The following is a 20,647-nucleotide window of genomic DNA, read 5'->3' as shown; positions in this document are numbered from 1 at the left end:
AGCTCAGTGATTATTAGTATATATAATGTGCTGTATTATATATACATATACATACTTACACATACATACAGGGATGTGTGACAGTCACCACCCTCGAATTCTAGAACGTTTTCATCATTCCAGAAGGAAACTCCGTACCTGTTAAACAGTTCCTCTCCATTCCCCGCTCTTCCTGGCAAGCATGAACCCACTCTATGTCTCTGTGGATCGGCCTCTTCTGGGCGTGTCCCATCCGTGTAATCGCAGAGCCCCCCAGCAGATCTACCTGTCTGTGGGTTTGCCGGCGTGGGTGCTCCGTAGAGAGAGCCCCGCGCTGGGCGGCCTTTGGTGTCTGCTTCTCTCGCGCCTCGTGTTCTCGCAGACTCTGGGCGGCCTTTGGTGTCTGCTCCGCGCGCCTCGTGTTCTCGTGTTCCCTGTCGACGCGTCAGACATTCGTGTGCAAGTTTCTGTGTGGACACAAGTTTGATTCTTTTGGGTAGACACCTAGGAGTGGAATTTCCGGGTCAGATGGAAACTGTGTTTGAGGCTCTAAGAAACTGCCGAATTGTCTTCCTAAGCGGCTGCACCCTGGTCCAGTCCTACCAGTCATAGACGAGGGTTCCAGTGTGGTTTGGTGTTATAAATCTGAATTAGGTTGGGGACCATGATCATTTTGGTGATGGTTTATTCCCAGGCACTCTGCCTCTTTATCCTGAGGTCAGCTCCTGTCCACCTAGATGGACCAGCCAGGGAGCTGCTGGAGGGACAGGACCATGGGTCCTAGGTACAGCCCTCCAGGCGGTTCTGAGTCGTCTTTGTTTTTTTCAAAAGTGACACAAAAGTGTTGTCAGTAGAGACAGAAGCCTGTGTGAATTACACGTTTCCCCAGGTCCTGCCCCCCAGAGACCCGTTCTTGGTGTCGACTGTCTGGCCATCACTCTGTGTCCGGTAGACGTCTTTCTAGCTCATCAGCTCCACATTCCTTCGTTTTGTGTGAGTGGGTATGATTTTCTTACTGCTGCTTCTCTCTTGTTTTTTAATGATTTTTTTTGGTTGCATCTCGAGGCATGTGTGATTTTAGCTCCCCGACTAGGGACTGAGCCTGCACCGCCTGCACTGGAAGCGCAGTGTTAGCCACTGGACCGCCAGGGAAGTCCCACTGCCTCTCCTCTTAACTTGCACTGAACTTACTTCTGTTTTTCCTCTCTAACACTGCAGTGAACACCTTGGCTGCTGTCTCCTCGAGGTAGACTCCCATGAGCGTTGTTGCTCAGGCTCCTCTTCTGTCTGGAATAGTGCTTCTCAGTTGTCCCCAGAAAGCTGGGAATACTCTTGCAACAGCTGGAGGCTCTCGTCATCCTGGTGACAGCCCCAGCTTTTGTCCCTCCTTCTAATCTGTCACTTCCTAGTCAAGCTGTTTTAGAGTTGCCAGTTCATAGCCATCCCCCGTATTAAATTGGGGTATTTGTTTTCTGACTTTTAATGGGGATGTTCAGCCTCAGCCTGTGGATATGTCTAAGCCAGACCCTTCTGTGGGGCTGCCCTGGGCCTGGGGGTCTGAACAGCACCCCTGACCCCCACCTCCGCTACGCTAGGGGCCTCTTTCCTCCCCCGGCTGTGACAGCCACAGATGTCCCCGGATGCCACCAGTGTCCCCTGGGGGACAGTCGCCTCTGGCTGAGAACCAGTGTTCTCTTATAACCCTGTCTATATTAGGGCTATTAGCGTCTTTTGTGTTATACACTTTTTGTCAGTTTCTCGTTTCTCATCCAACTTTATTTTTGATGTGTTGTTACATAGAATATTTTAAAGTTTATTGCCAAATTTGTCCTTTCTTTTAAAGCGCCTGATCTTGTGACCAGCCCAGAGAGGTCCTCCCTTCCTTAAGATTACCACAATGTTGGTCCACTTTTTTTCTCCTCCATTTTTCCAGTTTTAGAAGGATCCAGTCTGGAGGCACTGGGTGGGGCCTGAGCTGCCTATTTTTCCGTGTGGCTCCTGGCTGTGCTGGTCTGTGTGGGTTGGTGAGGCTCACTGCTGGGGCTGTGATCTCGAGCTGGCTCCCCTGGTGCTGGCTGTGTGATGCCAGCTGCCCCGTGCCTCAGCTTGCTCATCTGTGAAATGGGCAATGGCAGCAGTACCTGCTTCCAAGGATCTTGGGGGCTGCTTGAATGTGCCTGGTGCTTAGAGCTGGCCTGCACCTGGTGACCCTGGGTCCCCATCTTTGGCCTTTTCATCTGTCCTGGTCATCCCTGACCCTCACACCAGCTCTGAGGGAAGCCCCAGGCAAACTGGAAGACAGTGATGTTCACGAGGTCAGGGAGTCCATCCAGGGTCCCTGCCTGGGGCCGTGGATGATGGGCAGGGGCCTCTCTGGGCACAGAACGTGTGTACATGTTCATCCTTCACGCCTACACAGATGCCCACAAGATTAGGAGCACATTTGCAGAGAAATAGGAAGATGATTCTCTTAACGATTACTGTTTTAAGTGGTTAGTCATGGAGCGTCTAAGACCTACACACGTGAATAGAGAATGGGCTGGTGTTTTGAGTGTCTGCCAGGTGTGGCCTTCTGGCCAGGCAGGCTTGCTGGGGCGCCCCCTCCCAGGGCGCTGGCATCCACCCCTCTCTCTGTGTGGTGCCTGCCCCTTGCCTGGGCTCTGGGCCAGGGGGACAGGTGGCCTTCACCCAGGCTGCCTCCCTGACCCCCCGAGCCCAGTGAAGATGTAGGTGGGCCGGTAGGCCGTGTTCTTGTCCACGACGTTCCAAAAGCAGGTGCTGGCAGCCTCCGGGGCTCGCTGGCCTTTCGCCCACGTGCTTCCTTTTATTTTTATCTTTTCAAGCCAAGTGCTTTCTTTCTCTCTCTCTTTCTTTTTTTTGAATAAAATTATCTGGGGATGTGATTTCAGTTTTCCAGAAAAGTCACAAGAACGGCACACAGAATCCGCAGACGCCTTTCCCCCTGTTCGCTAGTTCTCCACGAGTTCGCTTTCAGTTTGCTGGCTATTATTCCTTTTCTTTTGTTTTTGGCCTCTCTCTCTCTCTGCACATTTTTTCCTTAACTGTTCCAGATACATGCCTCTTTACCTCCCAACACTTCAGTGTTCATCTCTTCTGAACAAGGGATGCTCTTAATCACATTATCAAAATCAGAAAGTGAATTCCCAGAGGAGAGTCCAGGTTCACTCCCTGCATTTCATCCATCATGTTGCTTTCATTTCTGTGTATCAGAAATGGGTCAGTTTCCGAGTCTGCCCTTTAAGCTCATGGCTTGGGCTTTGGGAGAGTTCAGGCCTGTTGTCCTGTGGGGCGTTGCTTGATGTGGGTGTGTCTGGTGGTTCCCACACGTCTGTCAGGAATGTCCTGGAAGTGGTATGGAGTCCCTGGTGTCTGGAGCCCACTTCTGTTGACGTCAGCCTGGCCTACTAGGATAAGGGCGTGTTCACCAGATTTCCCCACCCTGAAGTCACAATTTTATCATTTATAATTGATAAGTTTCTTGCAGCAGGTCCTTGGGGACCGTGTAAACATGCTGTTGTTCCCCAAACAATCACTGTTTTTTTGGGTAGCCATCATTGATTCTTTTTAAAAAAATTAATTAATTGGGCTGCACTGGGTCTTAGTTGGTCATAGCTGTGGTATGTGGGATCAGGGTCCCTGACGGGGGGATCGAAACTGAGCCCCTTGCATTGGGAGTGCGGAGTCTTAGCCTCTGGACCACCATGGGAGTTGCAGTCACAGTCGATTCTTGCAAAGTAGGGGGTTGTCTCATTTCACCACTTCTTCCGCACTTGTCAGTCGGCTTTCTCCTGGGAACAGCAGCTGTCTCTTCATCCCCACTTGTTCGTTGGTGTCAGCGAGGCCGTGTGCATCCTCACCTGACTCTGGGTTGTAACCCATGGCTGTGCTTGGTTTCTGTTACTCCAGTGGTCCCAGATCTCCCCCGGGGCGGGGGGTGGTCTCATCACCTTGTGGCTCCTTGTGTCCTTCTGGCAAGTGCCCGAAGCCTCTGGGCACTTAATTCCCTGCTTTGGGGCCTCAGCTCTGGGCTTGACTTCTCCAGGGAGCCCTGGTTCTTCTTGTGGGTGCTTAGAAACCAAGACCTGGGTGTTTAGAGTGCTCACTGCCAAAGGGGCGTCTCTGCTGCTGGGCCCTCTCGCCTGGGAAATACATGTGTAAATAAGTACACACGTGCACAGTGTATCTGTGTATGTATACCACACAGACACCACATCTATTTCTGCTTTGGCACACACACGCTAGTGCCCATGAATTCACGTCGACACCTGCACTTTCAGGCCTCCGTGCGGACTGCGTGCCAACCTCCCCTTTCCTGTTCTGTAACCCCTGACTCTGTCGCTGAGAACCCTGCGTCACCCACAGTAAAAGAAGCCTCTGGAATAAGTCAGTGTTTGTTTTATCTTGATCTCAAAGGCATGTAGCTCCAAAGCCATGTCTAAAAGCCACATGGGCCAGTTATTCCTTTTCCTCATCCTTGTGGTTGTGTTATTTACTTGAAATTCGGTATGGTTTGCTTCTGTTTGTATTTCATTGTAGGATTTCTGTCCACCCAAGTTCTTGTTGATTTCATTCATTCCCTCTTTCTTTCAATATGTGGGACATAGCATGGTTCAGGGTCAGAACTGTGCAGAAAGGTGTCTGGAGAGATGTCAGTCCCCCCCTCCCTCCTCAGGAACCATCTCATTAGCTTATGTCTTAGAAGGGCAGACATTTTTTTTTGGCTGTGCAGCACTGAAGTGACTTAGCAGCAGCAGCAGCAGCAGCATGGCTTGCGGGATCTGAGGTCTCTGACCAGGGCGTGAACCCACTCCCTCAGCAGTGCAAGCGCAGAGTCCTAACCATTGGACCTCCAGGGAAGTCCCATGTATGCTTTCTCATTCATGAAAAGTGCCACAGTGGGTTCTCTGGGTCAGAAGATAAGCACAGGTGTTAGCGTCCACCTGGGTCCCTCCCAGGAGGGCTGATGGGTTTGTTCCTCCGGCAGCACTGAGAGGGTCTGGGCCCTCAGCCTCACCAGCAGGGGGCTCTGTTCTCTTTAGAACAGACCTGCTGTCCTGAGCCGTCAGTACCAGGGTCTCTGTGTAGTTTTACTTGACATTTCCAAAAATGAGGAGTGAGGTTGAGCATCACCTAATATGTGAAAAGCCAGTTTGATATCTTCTGTGAGTAGTCTGTTGATGCTTTTCACCCACTTTTCATTGGATTTGTGCCCTTTCCCCCCTAATTTTGTAAACTTAGTAATAATATGTCTTAGGGAGCCCTTTGCAGCATGTATTACAAGCCTGTAATCTCAGTGTCCTGGGTGCATTTTGGCTTTTTAATGGTGGTTTAATTTTGTTGAGATAGTCAGAGTTACGAATCTTTTGTTTTTCTTGTGGCTGCACTGAGCGGCCTGTGGGGTCTTAGGCCCCTAGCCAGGGATTGAACTCGCGCCCCCTGCATTGGAAGTGCAGCTTAACCGTTGGACTGCCAGGAAGGCGCCTGAATCTTTCCTTCTGCTGCCTCTTTTGAGCCGCCGTTGGAAAGCCTTTTCCTCCGTGTTCCCTGTCAGTGCTTGTGTGGGTCCTCTTTCCTCATGAGTTCCTTGTGGATCTGACTTGACCTTCCTCCCAGTGGTGGACCCCCATCCCAGCCCCATTGTTTAAATTCCATCCTTCCCCAGTGCTTTGAGATGCCACCCTGCCTCCCCCGCCACCTGACCTGTGACCTCCACCCCCAGTCCCCAGAGGGGGTCACCCTCTAGAAAGCTGTGTGCATGCACCTCCCTTTGCGGCATGCAGCGCACATACAGTGTGCCCCTCAGGACTTGGTGGGTCACTTTCCTGTGTTTCGGGCCCACGAAATCTGGGCCTGGTGCTTGCTCAGAAGTCTGTTTCTTAACACCCTCCCCACACCCAGTCACCAGGCCCTTGTGCTCCCAGCCCTGCAGGGGCTGTTCCTGCAGAGGAGCCAGGTTGGACAGGGAGGCCATGTGTCCAGGTCATGAAGGCCTGAGGGCAGCCTGCTGGAAGCAGGTGGGGGTATTTTTTTCAAAAATGAGATGCTGCCAGACTGCCCTTGGGAGAGGTCCTGGGGGCCTGTCATCAGATCTTCCTTTCTGGTCCTGCTGAGGCTCCTAGGTGACATGGCCCAGGACAGCTGCCATTTACGAGGGTGTACTTTGCGCCAGGGTTCTCGGATGCCTCTGTCTGTGGTCAACAGCACGAGCAGGCTGTGGTGCCCCACTTGAGAGGCGAGGAATCTGAAGCACAGGGATTAGGAACTTGCTCCCGGTCATGTGGTGGGTGGGGACCAGGCCTCTAGGGATCCGTGCCGGCCCCTGGAGCCCCACGGTGGTCTCTAGAGAGTAGAGAAGGATGTGCAGTGGGAAGTGTGATCGTGAAGCTGTGTGAAGCTCCGCCACCCGGGAGTGGGCTCTAGAGGCCGCCTCTGGGGTGTAGCTTCTTTTTGTCCTTGGCTCCATTGCTGCAGCATCTAGCGTCTTCTCAGGTCCTTGTTGGCTGCTTCTAGATCTCCTTCCAGGAAGTGTCCATTTAAGTCCTTTACCCACTTGTGAATCAGATTTTGTGTTTGTTGTTGTTGAACTGTAAGAGCGCTTTATATATTCTGGATGCAAGTTCCTTTTGAGATCTAAGGTTTGCAGATATCTTCACCTTTCCTGTGGGTTGTCTTCACCTTCTTGATTATGTCCTTTGAAGCACTAAGTCAGTTTGTTACTTTTTTTCTGTAGTCACTTGTGCTTTTGCTGTTGTATCTAGACACCATTGTCTAATCCCAGGTCACAAAGGTTAATTCATGTGTTTTCTTCTCAGAGTTTTCGCACTAACATTTAAACCCGTGAGCTAATTTTGAGTTAGTTTCTGTCTGTCGTGTGAGATAGGGGTCCAGCTTCATTCTTTGGCACGTGGACATCCAGTCGTCCCAGCACCATCGTGGAAAAGACTGCTCTTCACCCCTTGGACAGTCTTGGCAACCTCATTGAAAACCAGCTAACTTGACATGTTTATTTTTGGACTGTCCACTCTTGTCCACTGAGTTCTCTGTCCATCCTGAGGCCGGGACCACATTGTCTTAATCGCTGCGGCTTTGTCACCCCAAGTTATTTTATTTCGCCATTGATTTATTTGGCTGCCCAGGGTCTTAGCTGCGGCAGGCGGGATCTTTGGTCTGTGTTGTGGCATGCAGGATCTTTAGTTGCAACATGTGGAATCCAGTTCCCTGACCAGGGATTGAACCTCAGCCCCCTGCTTTGGGAGCGTGGAGTCTTAGCCCACTGGACCACCAGGGAAGTCCCCCAAACTATTTTGTATCTAGTCTCAGGGGTGGACGTTAAAGAGAAACAATACAGTTCTTATGCCTCCAGGTGATGAGGTGAGAGCCTCCCTAGTGGGGATCCAGACAACGCAGAGGACCCACCTCCTCTCTGAGCCATCACCGCTTCCGCAGGGGCATTTTGTTGTCCATAAGGACACAGGATCTGGGTGAGATATCTGTACATGAGCGGCTCTTGTCCCAGGACGTGAAGGCGGATGAAAACACTAGCTTTTCAGGTCTGTCAAACAGGAAGCACCGGGAACTCATGTTCAGCAGGTTGGGTCTTTAATCGGCCCTGAAACCGGACTGCAGGCTGCTGTCAGCTGGCTTCTGCTTTTCTTAGAGGTTTGGATCTTTTGACATCCAGGCTCTCCTCTTCCAACTAAGACCCGCTGTGTGGTGAGCTTCAGAGGAAGAAGACAGAGGTGGTTGTGTTTTAAAGTTTTTTTGTGGGTGTGCTTTTGATACTTTATTTTGAAATAATTTGAGAGGCACTGAAATGTTACAAAAACAGTACCGAGAGTTCCCTGTGTTCCTTTCAGCCAGCCTCCCCGGATGTTAGCCCCTGACGTAACTGCAGAAGGGTGACCGGAAGGAGTGATAATAATAGCTTCAGATTTGATTAGGGTCCCAGTCCCCTCCCTGAGAGGGCTTGACCCTCTCAGCCCTGTTTCTGCTCAGGACCCCAGCCAGGACCGCAGTGAAGGTGTCAGCCTCCTTAGACTCCTCAGAGCCAAGGCTGTTTCTCAGTCCGCGTGGCTGTCATGTCCTTGACACTTGTGGAGAGCGCTGCTTGGGGGTTTTGGAGCATCCCTCACCTTGGCTTGGTTTCTCACCGTTACACAAAAGCTGGGCGTTTGCTGGAGGCTGCCCTGGGGTGATGTGCTGATGCGTCTCCTTGCCTGTGGGGTCAGCCTTCACCCCTCGGATAAGGTGGCCCTGGCCGGGATTCTCTGATGTGAAGTTTCAGGCTCTCCTGCTGGGACCTCGAGACAGCGTGCCTGTTTCTTATCAAGTATTTGCGTGCCGCTCTCGGTGTCCACCGTGGGTTTTCCTGGCAGCGGTGGTCACTGTGTGGACTCACATTGCATTGCATTTATGTGCCTGCATTCCTCCTGCATTTATGAACTAGAACGCTTTTTTTTTTCCCTTTGATATTTATTGACTTGGCTGTGCCAGGTCTTAGTTGCAGCCCTTGAGATTTTCGATCATCCTTGTGGCATGCAGGATCTTTGGTTGAGGCATGTGGGATCTAGTTCCCTGACCAGGGATCAAACCCAGCCCACCTGCATTGGGAGCCTGGAGTCTTAGCCACTGGACCACCAAGGAAGTTCCTATGAACTAGAATTCTTCTCTAGAAGACAGCTGTCGCTTCTTCCCCTTTCCATACATTTTGAATTTCATACCTAAGGATGGGCATGTGTTTATAGTATCCTGTGGGTTACAGTCCAGGATGCTAGCTGTTCATCTTGTCCTCACTTTTGTCGTTGGGGGCCCCCATCTTTTAGTGTTTGCACCCTCCCTGCCCCCACAAGGGCTCCAGCTCACCTTGTATCTTCCCTGCCCCCGCCCTGCACTTGACTTTCTCCAGGGAGCCCTGGGTCCTGCTGTAGGAGAGGGTGGTTAAAAGCCGACATCTAGGTGCTGGTATGTTCAGTGCTGTGGGTGGCATGGCTTCCCAGGCCCTTGGGTCCATACAACCTGGAACTGTGAATGTGAATCCCTACATAGGGGACATCTGTGCTTATTTCTGTGTCTTTCCGTGTATATTTTTCAAAAGCCCTTGAGTTCATGCTACTTTGATGATGGAGGCTCTGGGTGGCCTCCTTGCCCAGTGATGGGCACACAGAGCCCCTGCAGGCCAGGCTGAGTGACAGGAAGCTCCAGACCCCTTTTGAGAGCTTCTTAGGGCTCATGGCCGAGGGCAGAGCAGGCCAAATCGAGCCCTGAGCCCTCCTGGGTTAGGTAACACACAGGCGCCTGCTTCCTGCCTTTCTGGGCAACAGACACTGGTCAATTTGTTGTCTCTCAGGCCCTGGGCCCAGCTCCAAGGTCATGTGGGTGGCATAGGTGGCTCCACCTGAGGGCCAGCCCTGGGTGGCCCAGGTACCCCTGTGGGGTCTCCATAGATGCCAGCAGTCAGTGGCAGTTCCGGTGCCCCAGCATGTAGGAACAGATGGCTCGTCCCTTGTTCTGCCGCTTCTTCTCTGCCCCACCTGCCTGCCCTGTGCGGAGGGCGGAGGAGGAGGTGAAGGAGGAGCCATCAGCATCTGGGGCGTTGGCGGGTGCCTCCAACAGCGACATCATCTGATCGCCGCATGGCGCTTTTTAAAGGAGAAATGGTCAGACCGTGCCTCTTCGAGGTGGTGGTGTCTGAGGCCTAGCCTGTCATCTTGCTGCCTACCCCCACCTACTGGATACCCCCGTCTACCCTGAGTTCTGTCTTCAGCACAGGCTTTCCGGCCCTGCCAGCTTGTACGGTGGGAGACACCAGGCCTTTCTGTTCTGTTTTCCTTAAAAAAAAAAAATTACTTAGACTTTAATTTTTAAACAGTTATAGATTTATAGAGAAATTGAGGCTGGTAGGGCGAGTTCCCTATACCCTTGACCCCGACACCCAGTCTCCAGTTACTCTGTGTTACATGATGGGTGCGTTTGTTGCAATCCATGAACCTTATGGAGACTTTCTTGTAGACTAGGGTCCTGCTTCATCCAGCTTGCCTCATGTCTTCCTGGTGTCCTCTTCTGTCCCAGGACCCTGATCAGGACCCCTGTGATGTTGAGACGTCCCGTCTCCTCAGGCTCCTCTGGGCTCTGGTAGTCCTCAGACTTTCCTTGTTGATGCCCTGGATGGCTTTGAGGAGGACTGGGGTCAGAGATTTTGTTTAACTTCCCTCCGTGGGAGTTGGTGTTCTCTCACGGTGACACTGGGGCGCTGGGTGTGGGGAGAGGACACAGGTGAGGGGCCGTCTCATCCTTCATCTTGGGGTGCCTGCCGTCAGCATGACTCCTCCCTGCTGGTGTTGACCTGGGTCCCCGGGCTGAGGTCGTGCTGGTCAGGTGTCTCCACTGTAGAGTCACGCCACCCCTCTTCCCATGCCGTCCCCTTTGGAAGGAGGTCACCGTGCCCAGCCAACTCTTAAGCCCCCTCTGATCCCTTCGTCCTGGCTCCCCTTTGCCAGGTTGGCTGTGGCTGGGAAGGAGGCCAAGCCCCTGGTGGTGTCCTCAAGCCCTTATGGGAGCAAGAGAGGTGGGTGAGCCTAGCCCTGCATGGTCCGGGTGGACAGAGGCCTTGCCTTGCCTGTAGCCTGAAGACTGAGCCATGACCTCAGCCTCAGAGCTTGCAGCCTCCTCTCCTGGGGTCAGTGCTGTCATCCCCCAGAGCACGAGGGCAGGAGGACCTATGGTCTCAGTGACCTTGCAGCTATGGACGGCAATAGACTGGGGTCTGTCCAGCCGAGGACCACAGGCTCAGGTGGTCTCTGCCTAACCACCAACGTGCTGCTGGGTCGTCATTGTCCTCCGGGGGGAGAGTGTGCTGAGAGGCAGTGACAAGTGACAGGGGAGACCCGTGGTCCATTAGACATGCGTGAAGGGGGGGTACCTGTGGGCACTGGGAGTGAAAGGGCGCCCTCCTCCATCATCAGGGGGATGCGTTTGGAAGCTGCCGGGTCAGTTACTCTTTGCTGCTGTAACAAATGACCACAGACACAGTGGCTCAACACAGTGTGAGTCTGTCGTCTCACTTCCCTGGAGGCCAGAAGTCTGGCCCGGGTCTCCCTGGGTTGGGACCAAGGCCTAGGCAGGGCTGTGTTCCTCCTGGAGGCCCCGGGGGTGAATCTGTCCTCTCCATTTCCAGCTTCTAGAGGCGCCGCCTCCTCGGCTGGTGGGCCCTTGTCTTCAGAGCGCGTCGCTTTGACCTCTGCTGACTCTGACCCTCTCACCTCCCTCTCCTAAGGACCCTTGGGTGACACCGGGCCCCCTGATAACCCAGGAGCATCTGCCATGTCAAGATGCTTAATCCTGCCTGTGGTCTGTCGCCACTGAAGAGTACAGTCGCAGCTCCCGGGGACCAGGATGGGAATGTGCCGGGGGCCATTGTTCCGCCAGGCACAGCCGCGTGGGGGCGTGGAGGGGGATGCCAGAGTAATTGAATCCCCAGACACCAGCTCTTGTTGCTGGAGGGGCAGGTGGTAGCCGGGCAAGTGGGAGAGGCCAGGGAGCCCTTTGGATCTCACGTTGCCATGGGCGGCTTAGCAGGTTCAGAGGAGGCGGCAAGCACCCGAGGCTGGTAATTCCACAGCTTGGTGTGGCCTTTCAGCCCTGGAGGTGGGACCTGTTAGAAGGCAGTTAGATCAGGACTTCCCTGGTAGGCCAGTGGTTAAGACTCCACACTTCCAGTGCAGGGGCCACAGGTTCAAAGCCTGGTGAGGGAACTAAGATTCTACATGCCATGTGGCTCAGCTGAAAAAAAAAGTGTACAGAAGACCATGAAATCAATTTAGTGGGTTGTGCCCAATAATTTTAGTAACCCAATTAAAATAAGAAAACGTCAATAGGCATTGTCTATTGAAATGGTGTTTGTGGGACTCATGCTATTTAAAGCTACTGCTGAGTTGGGGGAAGTACGGGGGACCTAGTTCCATGCAGCCAGGACCCCAGGGCCCTAGGACCTAGCTGCCCAGCCCAGAAGGTCAGCCCTCAGCAACCGTGGGCAACATGTGCGATGGCACTGGCAGGAAGGATCTGGCAGACCCCAAGCCCCTGTGTCTGGAAAGTGGGGGTGGGGAGGCCAGACTGCTGGGGCCCTGGCACCACACCCCACGTTTGGAGTCTGGTCCTGTGTCCATTCATCTAGTGTCCCTGAGCCCGGCTGTGAGTGCTGTGATTGGGACCCTGTGCTCTGTGAGGGTCTCAGCTGCACAACGGCTGCCCCTGGGGGTGTAAATGGCAGTCACCGCGTGGCAGTTCCCGTCCAACTGTCCTCCTTCAGGGGCACCTTCCCTGCCTGCGGGGTTCCCAAGGAGGCAGGACTTTGTGTTCATCTCCCAGGAGGGCCTGTACCCTAAGGCTTCCAGAAGCTTCTTGGGTCTGATGTGATTGTTCATGGAGGCCCTCACTTCCTCAGCTGATGTTTAGGAGCTGCGTGTAGACTAGGCCGTTTTCGGGAGGCTTTGGGGGAAAGGTGCCCATGGTTGTGGATTTTCATGTCCCTGGAAACGTCTGAACAGAGGCAGGCGTGCCTGGGCTACACGCAGCTGCGAGCTGCATAATTTGGAGTTGAGATCCAGCAGCCATCAGTTTCGTTCACCGTGCTTTTATTCTGTGCGTTTTAGAAACCATCGCCATTGCTGAAACCCAACAGAAACCCTAAGAGAAGCCACTTACTGGGCTGTTGGTCTCTGCGGCCTCGCTCCCCACGACCGACAAGGAACCGTGAAGTAAGTGCTGTGTGGTTCCCAGGGCTGCTGGTGGAGAAGGCGGCCCTGTTTGGTTCTGAGTTCCTGGGGTGTCCAGGGACCTGATGCCCCAGGAGGAGCCCAGACCCCTCAGGGTGGTTCTGCTGGGTGGGTCTGTTCTCCTATGGGCTCCATGTCTGCACGTTGGGTCCTCGCTTCTAGAAGCCCTGAGAAGCCTCGTGTGTTTCAGGGGACACCACCAGGCTTGCTCAGGACAAGCAGCACTGTCTGTGTCATGTCCCTGGGCGGGATGCCATATCTGGCTTCACCGAGGGGCATATTCACCCCACCCCAGTCATGGGGAGAGGAGGGTCTCTAAAAATGAAGGATTATTTTTTGAATCCTTTGAAAAGAATCCTGTGGCCCAGCTGCTTCTGAGTTTCAGTTCCAGGGTTTCCACCTTCTCCCAGACTTTTCTAATTAACCAGGGACAGAGGGTTCACAGGGGGTGGCCGTGACAGGAGAGGGTGCAGCCTGAGTGTCTTGTGGTCAGCACCCACGGGTCGGGGAGGATTCAGGGTGGGACGGGCGGCCGCATGCTCCAAGCCACGGTGAGGAAGGCTTGTGTTCAGTGTTTACCTTATCCGGAGGCTCCTACCAAGGCCTCATGGCTTATGAGGGCCCTGCATGGACTAGAACGTGGTCTTGTGTGTTCTACCATGATTTAGGAACCCAGGAGTTGGGCCGTGGAGCTCAGGTTCCCCTCTCCCTGGGGTGGCGTGCAGTTTTGCTCCTTAAAGGGTAGCTGTCAGGCTTCTGAGTCCGTGGTGTGGCCTGAGGACCCCTTGGCCCACTGTCTGTTCTTGTAAATAAAGTTTTATTGGTGCATAGCTGCATCTGTTCATTGATGTCTCCCTTCTCACAGTGGTGTGGTTGAGTGGTGCCCAAGGGGCTCTGTGGGCAGCCTCATGATGGGCACATCCTCTTGAGAGGGTCGTGACAAGGAGAGGTTTTTTTTTTTCAAAGTTCAAACAGATACTGAAGATCAGGAGCAATTAGCCCAAGTTTTTCAGTGGAGAAATGAGCTAAATGTTTCTTGTTTGCTCCTGTCGTTTTGAGTAAAGGCCCCGACCCTAGGGTACACGTGACTGTTGATTCGCCTGCCGCCTGCAGTTTGGGGGGAGGTACTTAAGTGGAAAGACTGGGTGTCGAACCAGGACACCCTTATTGCCCGAGGTTGTGACCACGCCATTCATGGGGCTTTGCCCCACGTGGCTTATTGAGGTTTCTGTGGGCCAGTGCTGCTTCCAAGTGTGTGGGCCTGATCCTCGCTGTTCCCGGGTGGTACATGCTTGCTCTGGGATCAGCCACGGGGCTCTGGGAATGTGGAGGACGGGCCGAGCCTGGGCATAGAGCTCCAGGGCGGGACCTCTGCCTGCGGTGTCACATAGTCCAGCTTGCAGCTCACACCTCCTGACTCCTCCCCACAGCTCAGCCGAGTGGCAGGGGGTCTGATGAGGTGACAGCCTTGCACCTGCCTGCAGGAGCACTGGCACCAACGTGAAGATGCAGGCCAAGGTCACCTGGGGCGGGGACAAGTGGCTGGAAGCAGCTTCCAAGGCTCTCTGGGGCCTCAGGCTGTGCCCGTGAGTCAGCTCTGCGGCCAGAGAAAGACTCCAGGCTCTGTGCATGGTGGGAGGACAGTGGGGATGGGGGGCGGCATTGCAGACCACGGGGTATTGCTTGGTCCTCTTCCTGGTTTTCTAGAAACTTCTGTCTGAGCGAGTGGGCAGAGGTGTTTGTCCTTCCAGGCCGCCCCTCACAGACGCAGTCCCAGGTGGCAGGGGCGTGGTGACTGTTACTTCTTTCTTTCTGTGATGGATTTTTTTTTTAATACTCTGTAAAAAATATATTTTTGGCCCTGCTGGGTCTTGGTTGCTGAGCGCATGGTTTTCTCAAGTTGCGGTGAGTCGGGGGTACTCTCTGCTGCAGAGCGTGGGCTTCACGTTGCGGAGCACAGTGTGGGCACGTGGACTTCAGTAGTTGCGTCTCACGGGGCTTAGTTGTCCAGAGGCATGTGGACTCTTCCGGGACCAGGGATCCAACCCGTGTTGCCCGCATCATGAGGCAGAGTCTTAACCACTGACCTGCCAGGGAAGCCCTATGTGATGGATTTTTCTCGTGGTGTTTGAGGGAGATGGAATAGTGACCCCCAGGATGCTCAGGCCCTAATCATGGGACCTGTGAAGATGCTCCCTGACCTAGCGAGAGGGTCTCAGTGGCTGGGACGATGTTACAGATCAGGAGATGGGTGCTCAGCCTGGGTTATCTGAGCTGTCTGACAGCATCACAGGAGTTCTTCTAAGAAGGAGATGGGTTCAGAGAAGGAGACTGGTGATGGAGGCAGAGGTCAGAGAAAAGAGTCTGAGGGACGGGAAATGCCGCACTGCTGGCTCTGAGGATGGAGGGAGGGGCCTGAGCCAGGGAGGTGGCGCTTCTAGCAGCTGGGAGAGTCAGGAGCCCCCCAGAAGGCACACAGCTCATGAGAGATCCGCACAGGACTCCTGGCCCTCACCTCGGAGGGCACTCTGCGCCGTTGGAGCCCTGGGTTTGTGGAGCTTGTCTGGTGGCTGGCAGGAATGTGCACAGAGCTGTGGGCCGCTCTTCCTCTGTGGCTGTCAGCCTTGGCGTCGTTCAGATAAGCGGTAGGAGGGACCCAGCCTGGCCCTCAGGCCCCGCCCCCGCCCTGTGCCCACACAAGCCCCGTCAGGCTGTGGCCTCCCAGCGTCCTGCTCTGGGGCTCTGCTCGCCTTGTCCATCTCACCCCTGGAGCAGGTGCAGTCCAGTGTCACGGGGCGGACTCAGGTTGAGGCCGTGTCCTCGCGTCCTCTGAGGGGCCCCTGGCGCCTGTGATCCCCCGTCTTAGTGTTCCTGCTGTGTGGAGGCAGCACCCTGAGCCCCTGGTCCAGCTGCACAGGCCAGGGAGCAGAGGGGCAAAGGTTCCTCCGACGTGGGCTGGGGATGTGGAAGGGCATCAGGTAGTGGCCCTGAGTGCCCCCCTGGACTTCAGGCCCTGTGTGATCAGGGAGAGTGCCTGGTGCACAGAGAACCTGGGTGGACTTCAGGCTCCGTGTGATCAGGGAGCACGCCTAGTGTGCAGGGAACCCAGGTGGTAGACGGTGCTCCACGCAGAGAAGGAGGAAGTGGGGAACTGTATGCAGGTTCGAGGGGCACGTGACAGGGTGCCAGGCCCATGTGGTAGGCTGGAGAGGAGGTCGGGACAGGGCTGGGAATATCACGCCCTGCCTCCGTGGTGGGTTTCGTCTTGGCTCTTGTTGGAGGGGCAGCCGTTCCTCCTGGGCCCAGTCCTGCTCAGGGGCCCCTGGTTGTCGTCCCCTGTTGGGAACTGTGCTTTGGTGGCAGGAGCTGAGCCGAGATGGGGGCAGGCCCAGGGCTGGCCAGGAGTCCCAGGGAGGCTGGGCTTTTCGTGGCAGCAGGTGGAGCAGGTGGAGCAGGTAGAGGGAGGGGCCGGGGGAGAGATCTGGGGGAGAGACACCTCTGGGGTGGGGGCATATTGTACTCGGAGAGCCCCGGAATCCTTTTCAAAGACAGAGCACTCCTCAAGGTTTAGCTGTGTTGTGAGGTTCCGTTTTCTCCAGAGGACATACCTTCCCACACACTGTATTCTTGTCAAACCCCAGAGTTGCAGGTTCCCAACGTCCAGTTCCTGGACAACATCTGCCATTAGCTTCAGAAACCTTTAGTCCAGGGCCCACTGGGTCAGAAAGACGAGACTGTCTCCTGGGGAGGCGGCGTCCCTGCCAGTCACCTCTTGTCTGAATCCTGGGTCTCAGATGGACAGAGTGTGCTTGGCTGTAGGAGGCCCACCCCTTGGGGTGTTTCTTACCCACCCTCTCCTTCCTGAGGCACTCAGGCTCAGCATACTCCACTGTCCCGGGCTCCTGGGGGTGCTTATCCCAGGCCAGGGTCCAGATCCAGAGAGCCTTCTGCTCCTGGGAGGGGCGGGAAAGAACCCTACCTGGTCACCGCAGTGCAGCACAAGTCGGGTGGCAACCTTCGTGGGGGGCAGCCAGAGTACCCCCATGGCCCAGCCCACGAGTCCCCAAGTTTGAAGGCCACTGGGGGAGGTACCAGTGCAGGAGGGCCCCTCTGGGCTGGACTCACTGGGACCTAGAGAGTGGGGGATCCCGTCAGCCTGACTCAGTGCCCTCTGTCGTCAGCTGTGCCTTGGTGAGGAGGAGCCGCCCAGGACGGCCGGGAAATGCCCGTCCCGTGTGGTCCTGCTCCTCTGTCCCAGGCGGTGGGGTGCAGGGGGCCTGGGGGAACTGAGCGACTTCACTTTCACTTTTCCCTTTCATGCATTGGAGAGGGAAATGGCAACCCACTCGTGTTCTTGCCTGGAGAATCCCAGGGACAGCGGAGCCTGGTGGGCTGCCGTCTATGGGGTTGCACAGAGTTGGACACAACTGACGAGACTTAGCAGCAGCAGCAGCTTTATTGAGATTGACTCCACCCACCAGCCAGTTCCTCCATTTAAAATATATAATTTTGACGTGTGTGTTCAGAGTCCTGCAGCCGTCGCCACAGTTGACTGGGGAACATTTCCATCGCTCCCTACAGAAACCCGACCTTGGCCTCTGGGGCCCTTCTGGGTCTGCTCCATCCCACTGTGGCAGGTGTCAGGGCTTCCTTTCATTCCGTGGCTGAGCCACGCTCCCGACGTGCCGCTGAGTGGAGGGGCTTGGTTTGTGTACCTTCATTTGCTGATGGACACTCGAGGTGCTTCCAACTTTTGGCTGCTGTGAGTCATGCTGCTGTGGACATCTGTGTATAAGTTTTTGTGTGGACAGATGTTTCTTGGGTGGGTACTTAGTGGTAGGATTGCTGACTGTGCGGTCAGTGCCACATTTAACTTCGGGGAACTGCCGGGCTGTTTTCCCCAGCGGCAGGCCAGCTGGGAGTCGGGCTTCCTGTTTCTGCGCCTCCTCGCCTGCCCTTGTCATTACCTGCTTTCTCACTCTGGCTGCTGAGGGCAAGGTGTATCTCTCTGTGGTTTCCATTTGCTTTTCCCTGGTGGCTGACCGCCTTGAGCATCTTTCCATGCGCTTATTGGCCATCTGTGTCTCTTTGGAAAAATGTCTGTTCGAGTCCTTTGCCCACTGTTTAATTGTGCTGCTTGTCTGTTCACGACTGAGTCGTTAGAACCCCGCTTGTCTTGCCACGGCATGGTCTGGTCAAGAGTGTGTCCGTCTTTCTGGACTGTTCTGTGAGTTCCCTCATGGGGGGTCCTCGGTCCCCCTGTGTTCCCAGAAGGTTGGCCCAGGGCTGGATTTCAGTCAGATTCCTTTTGTTATCTTTTTAAGTAAGCACGTGTTTGATTTTCATTTGCCCTCCTTTAAAGAAACGTGCCACGGGTTATGGAGTATTGGGATTATAAACTGTTTTAATTTTCTTTTTCATATTTACTTACTGAAAGCTTCATTGCAAAGGGCACGAATAAGAGGAAAAACCTCACACTCGCCTCCCTGCTGAGCTGAACCTACATGGTGGTGGCGGGTGGAGAAGCCGGGGCTCTTGCTGGGTGCAGCTGTAGGAAGCTCCACCTGCTCGCATCCCCGCCCCTCGATGGGAAAGTGGAGGGCGCTTGGGTGGGCAGGACCCTGGGGCCACCCCACCCTGCGCAGGACAGGCTGGTCTTGAGGGGAGACAGGTGTCCTGCTTGGGCTCATCTCCCACCAACAATGTGGGGCAGGGATGGGGGGCAGTCCCTGAGGAAGGGTGGGCTCCCCGCTTGGTGATACAGTGGTGACCCTGTGTGTGCCAGGACCCCCAGAGCCTGTACCAGTTCTGCCAGCCGTGAGTGTGACCGTCACAGCGGGGCCTTGCCTGCCGCCCCCGCCCCTGCCCTGTACGCCCAAGTGTAGCATGGGGTGGCCCAGGGCCCAGCCTGGTTCCAAGGAGCTGCCTGGCTTGGCGGCTGTTCCTGGGCCTGTGGTGCCCTCTAGTGCCCACTGTGGGGAGTGTATTTGGAGAGCTGGTGGCTGTGACTTGGTGAATGGACACCGCCTGCCACTTTCCAGACAGGCAGGAGTCCTGCCCTTCTCACCCCACCCCCGCCGCCCCTGCTCACTTTGTGGGAGTGTGGGCTTGGTGAGTTTTCCTCTGAGTTCTGGGTGTGCGTGCACTGGGGTTCCTACCTTGTCCACATCCTGGAGCGAGTCTGGTTTTCTCTTCTTTGGAGAATTTAATCTGCCAACAGGGACCCTCCCCCTTTGTGTATCCCTCAAGTGTCTCCCTGACTAGAATGGGCCACAGCCTCCCTGCTGGTCCCTGTGACTCTCAAAACAGGATGGGCCTCTCTAGCCTGCAGCCTTGTCACCTGGAGGAGGTCCTCCCACCCCACTGACTCTCCCCCTCTATGCCACGTGGTCCAGGCTTGGCTGTAGCCCGGGGTGATGGGGCTCTGCTCTCCTGGTTTCGGGTCCTGCCTTGTGCAGCCTGTGGGTCGCTTGCATGGGTCGCTGGGGCCTGGGCTCCCTGACAGCAGCTGGCCCATTGCTTGAGGGACCCAGGCGCTGCTTGCCTGCTTGCCTCCTTGCCCATGGTGGCCCTGCCTGAGGAGGGCTTCCCTATTCAGGAAACACACACACATATGACCTTACTCCCTTTTCCAGTCTGCCCCATGCCGCTGCCCCTGGATTCCAGCTCCATGATCAATGTCAGTGAATCTGGACATGGCCCTGATATGAAAAGATTTTTATTTCCAGGGCCCCTTGTTTGAAATGGGGGCTCAGGCCTCCAGCATCGCAGGGGCTCTTAGGACGAGTCATCTCTCTTTGTAATTAATTGAAGTCATTTGGTCTTTTGTGTGGGAGATGAAGCAGCCCTGGCTCCCCTGGGCCCCATTCAGCTGCACAGCCTCTGTCCTTGGGTAGGGTGCTTTGGGCCCTTGTGGGGGCCAGGGGGCCGGCTGGCAATGGTGGTGCTGACGTCCTCTGTCTCTTCACAGGTGTGGCCATCCCCCCGCCGCAGCCATGGGGTCTGAGGATCATGGGGCCCAGAACCCAAGCTGTAAGATCATGACGTTCCGCCCAACCATGGAGGAGTTCAAGGACTTCAACAAATATGTGGCCTACATTGAGTCCCAGGGGGCCCACCGGGCGGGCCTGGCCAAGGTGAGTGACCCCTGGCCCTGTAGCCATTTTCCATGGCTGCTGCCCTGTACCCACCCCACCCCCGCCCCGGGACTTGGGGCCCATGAGGCACCCATTAATCCGCTCCTTGAGCCCCTTATTTATTAAGGACACCTGTACGTTCTTTCCCCAAGCCCAGCACTGTTTTGGGCACCAGGATCCCCGAGGGCGTGGACACAGGGTGGGACTCAGCGCGTCATGATGGGACCTGCAGCCACCTCACCTCCCTGGGGCTTCGCAGACTTGATGCTGAAGAGGGCTGACTTTCTGCCTTAATATTCCTCCTTAAACACATTTTTTTGGAGACTGTCATATACACGGGCAAGTTCAAACATTGTGATGGGGTCCAGGGAGAGCGAGCGCCCCCCTGACCCCAGCCCGCCTGCCTGGAGCAGCAGGGCACCGGTTCCTGCTTCTCTTCCCGTGCCTTTCCCACACGGTGTGAGCATGCGCACGTGCCAGAGCTGGCTGCCCACACCCTCCTGCGCAGCGGATAGGTCTCGGAGAGCTCCTTCGTGTGCACGTGAGCCTGTGTATGTGTGGTTCTGCCCAGCACGTAATCTGGGAGATTAATCTGGGAGCCTGTTTGGGGTTCTTTGAGTTGCTTCCCATATGCCTGCCATTGCGTCTCACACCCAGTCCTCTGTTAGTGATGCTGGGGGTCGCCCAGCCTTTTCTGCAAAGGCCAGATAGGAAATATTTTCACATTCTTGAGCCGGA

At 55.1% G+C, this 20,647-nt stretch overlaps 1 protein-coding gene across 10 annotated transcripts in view; it reads left to right on the top strand.

Moving 5' to 3' along the window:
* The window catches only part of KDM4B (lysine demethylase 4B), a 116,943-nt gene that overhangs the window by 15,370 nt on the left and 80,926 nt on the right, over positions 1-20,647 (top strand). For 6 of the 10 annotated variants that reach the window (XR_011257218.1, XR_011257219.1, XM_069591415.1 and 3 more), the window contains exons 2-3: positions 12,651-12,755; positions 19,744-19,909. Coding sequence is in view for 6 of the 10 variants with exons in the window: in XM_069591415.1 (XP_069447516.1) it covers positions 19,769-19,909 (141 nt within the window). In the remaining 4 variants the exon portion in view is untranslated. The remainder of the gene's footprint in view (positions 1-12,650; positions 12,756-19,743; positions 19,910-20,647) is intronic. The other 4 variants (XR_011257220.1, XR_011257221.1, XM_069591417.1 and 1 more) reach the window with 1 other exon arrangement.

This window comes from Ovis canadensis, chromosome 5 (assembly GCF_042477335.2).
Source record: "Ovis canadensis isolate MfBH-ARS-UI-01 breed Bighorn chromosome 5, ARS-UI_OviCan_v2, whole genome shotgun sequence".
NCBI lineage: Eukaryota > Metazoa > Chordata > Mammalia > Artiodactyla > Bovidae > Ovis > Ovis canadensis.
The sequence above is the reverse complement of the archived record's forward strand: the minus strand, read 5'-3'. Positions and strand labels throughout refer to the sequence as shown.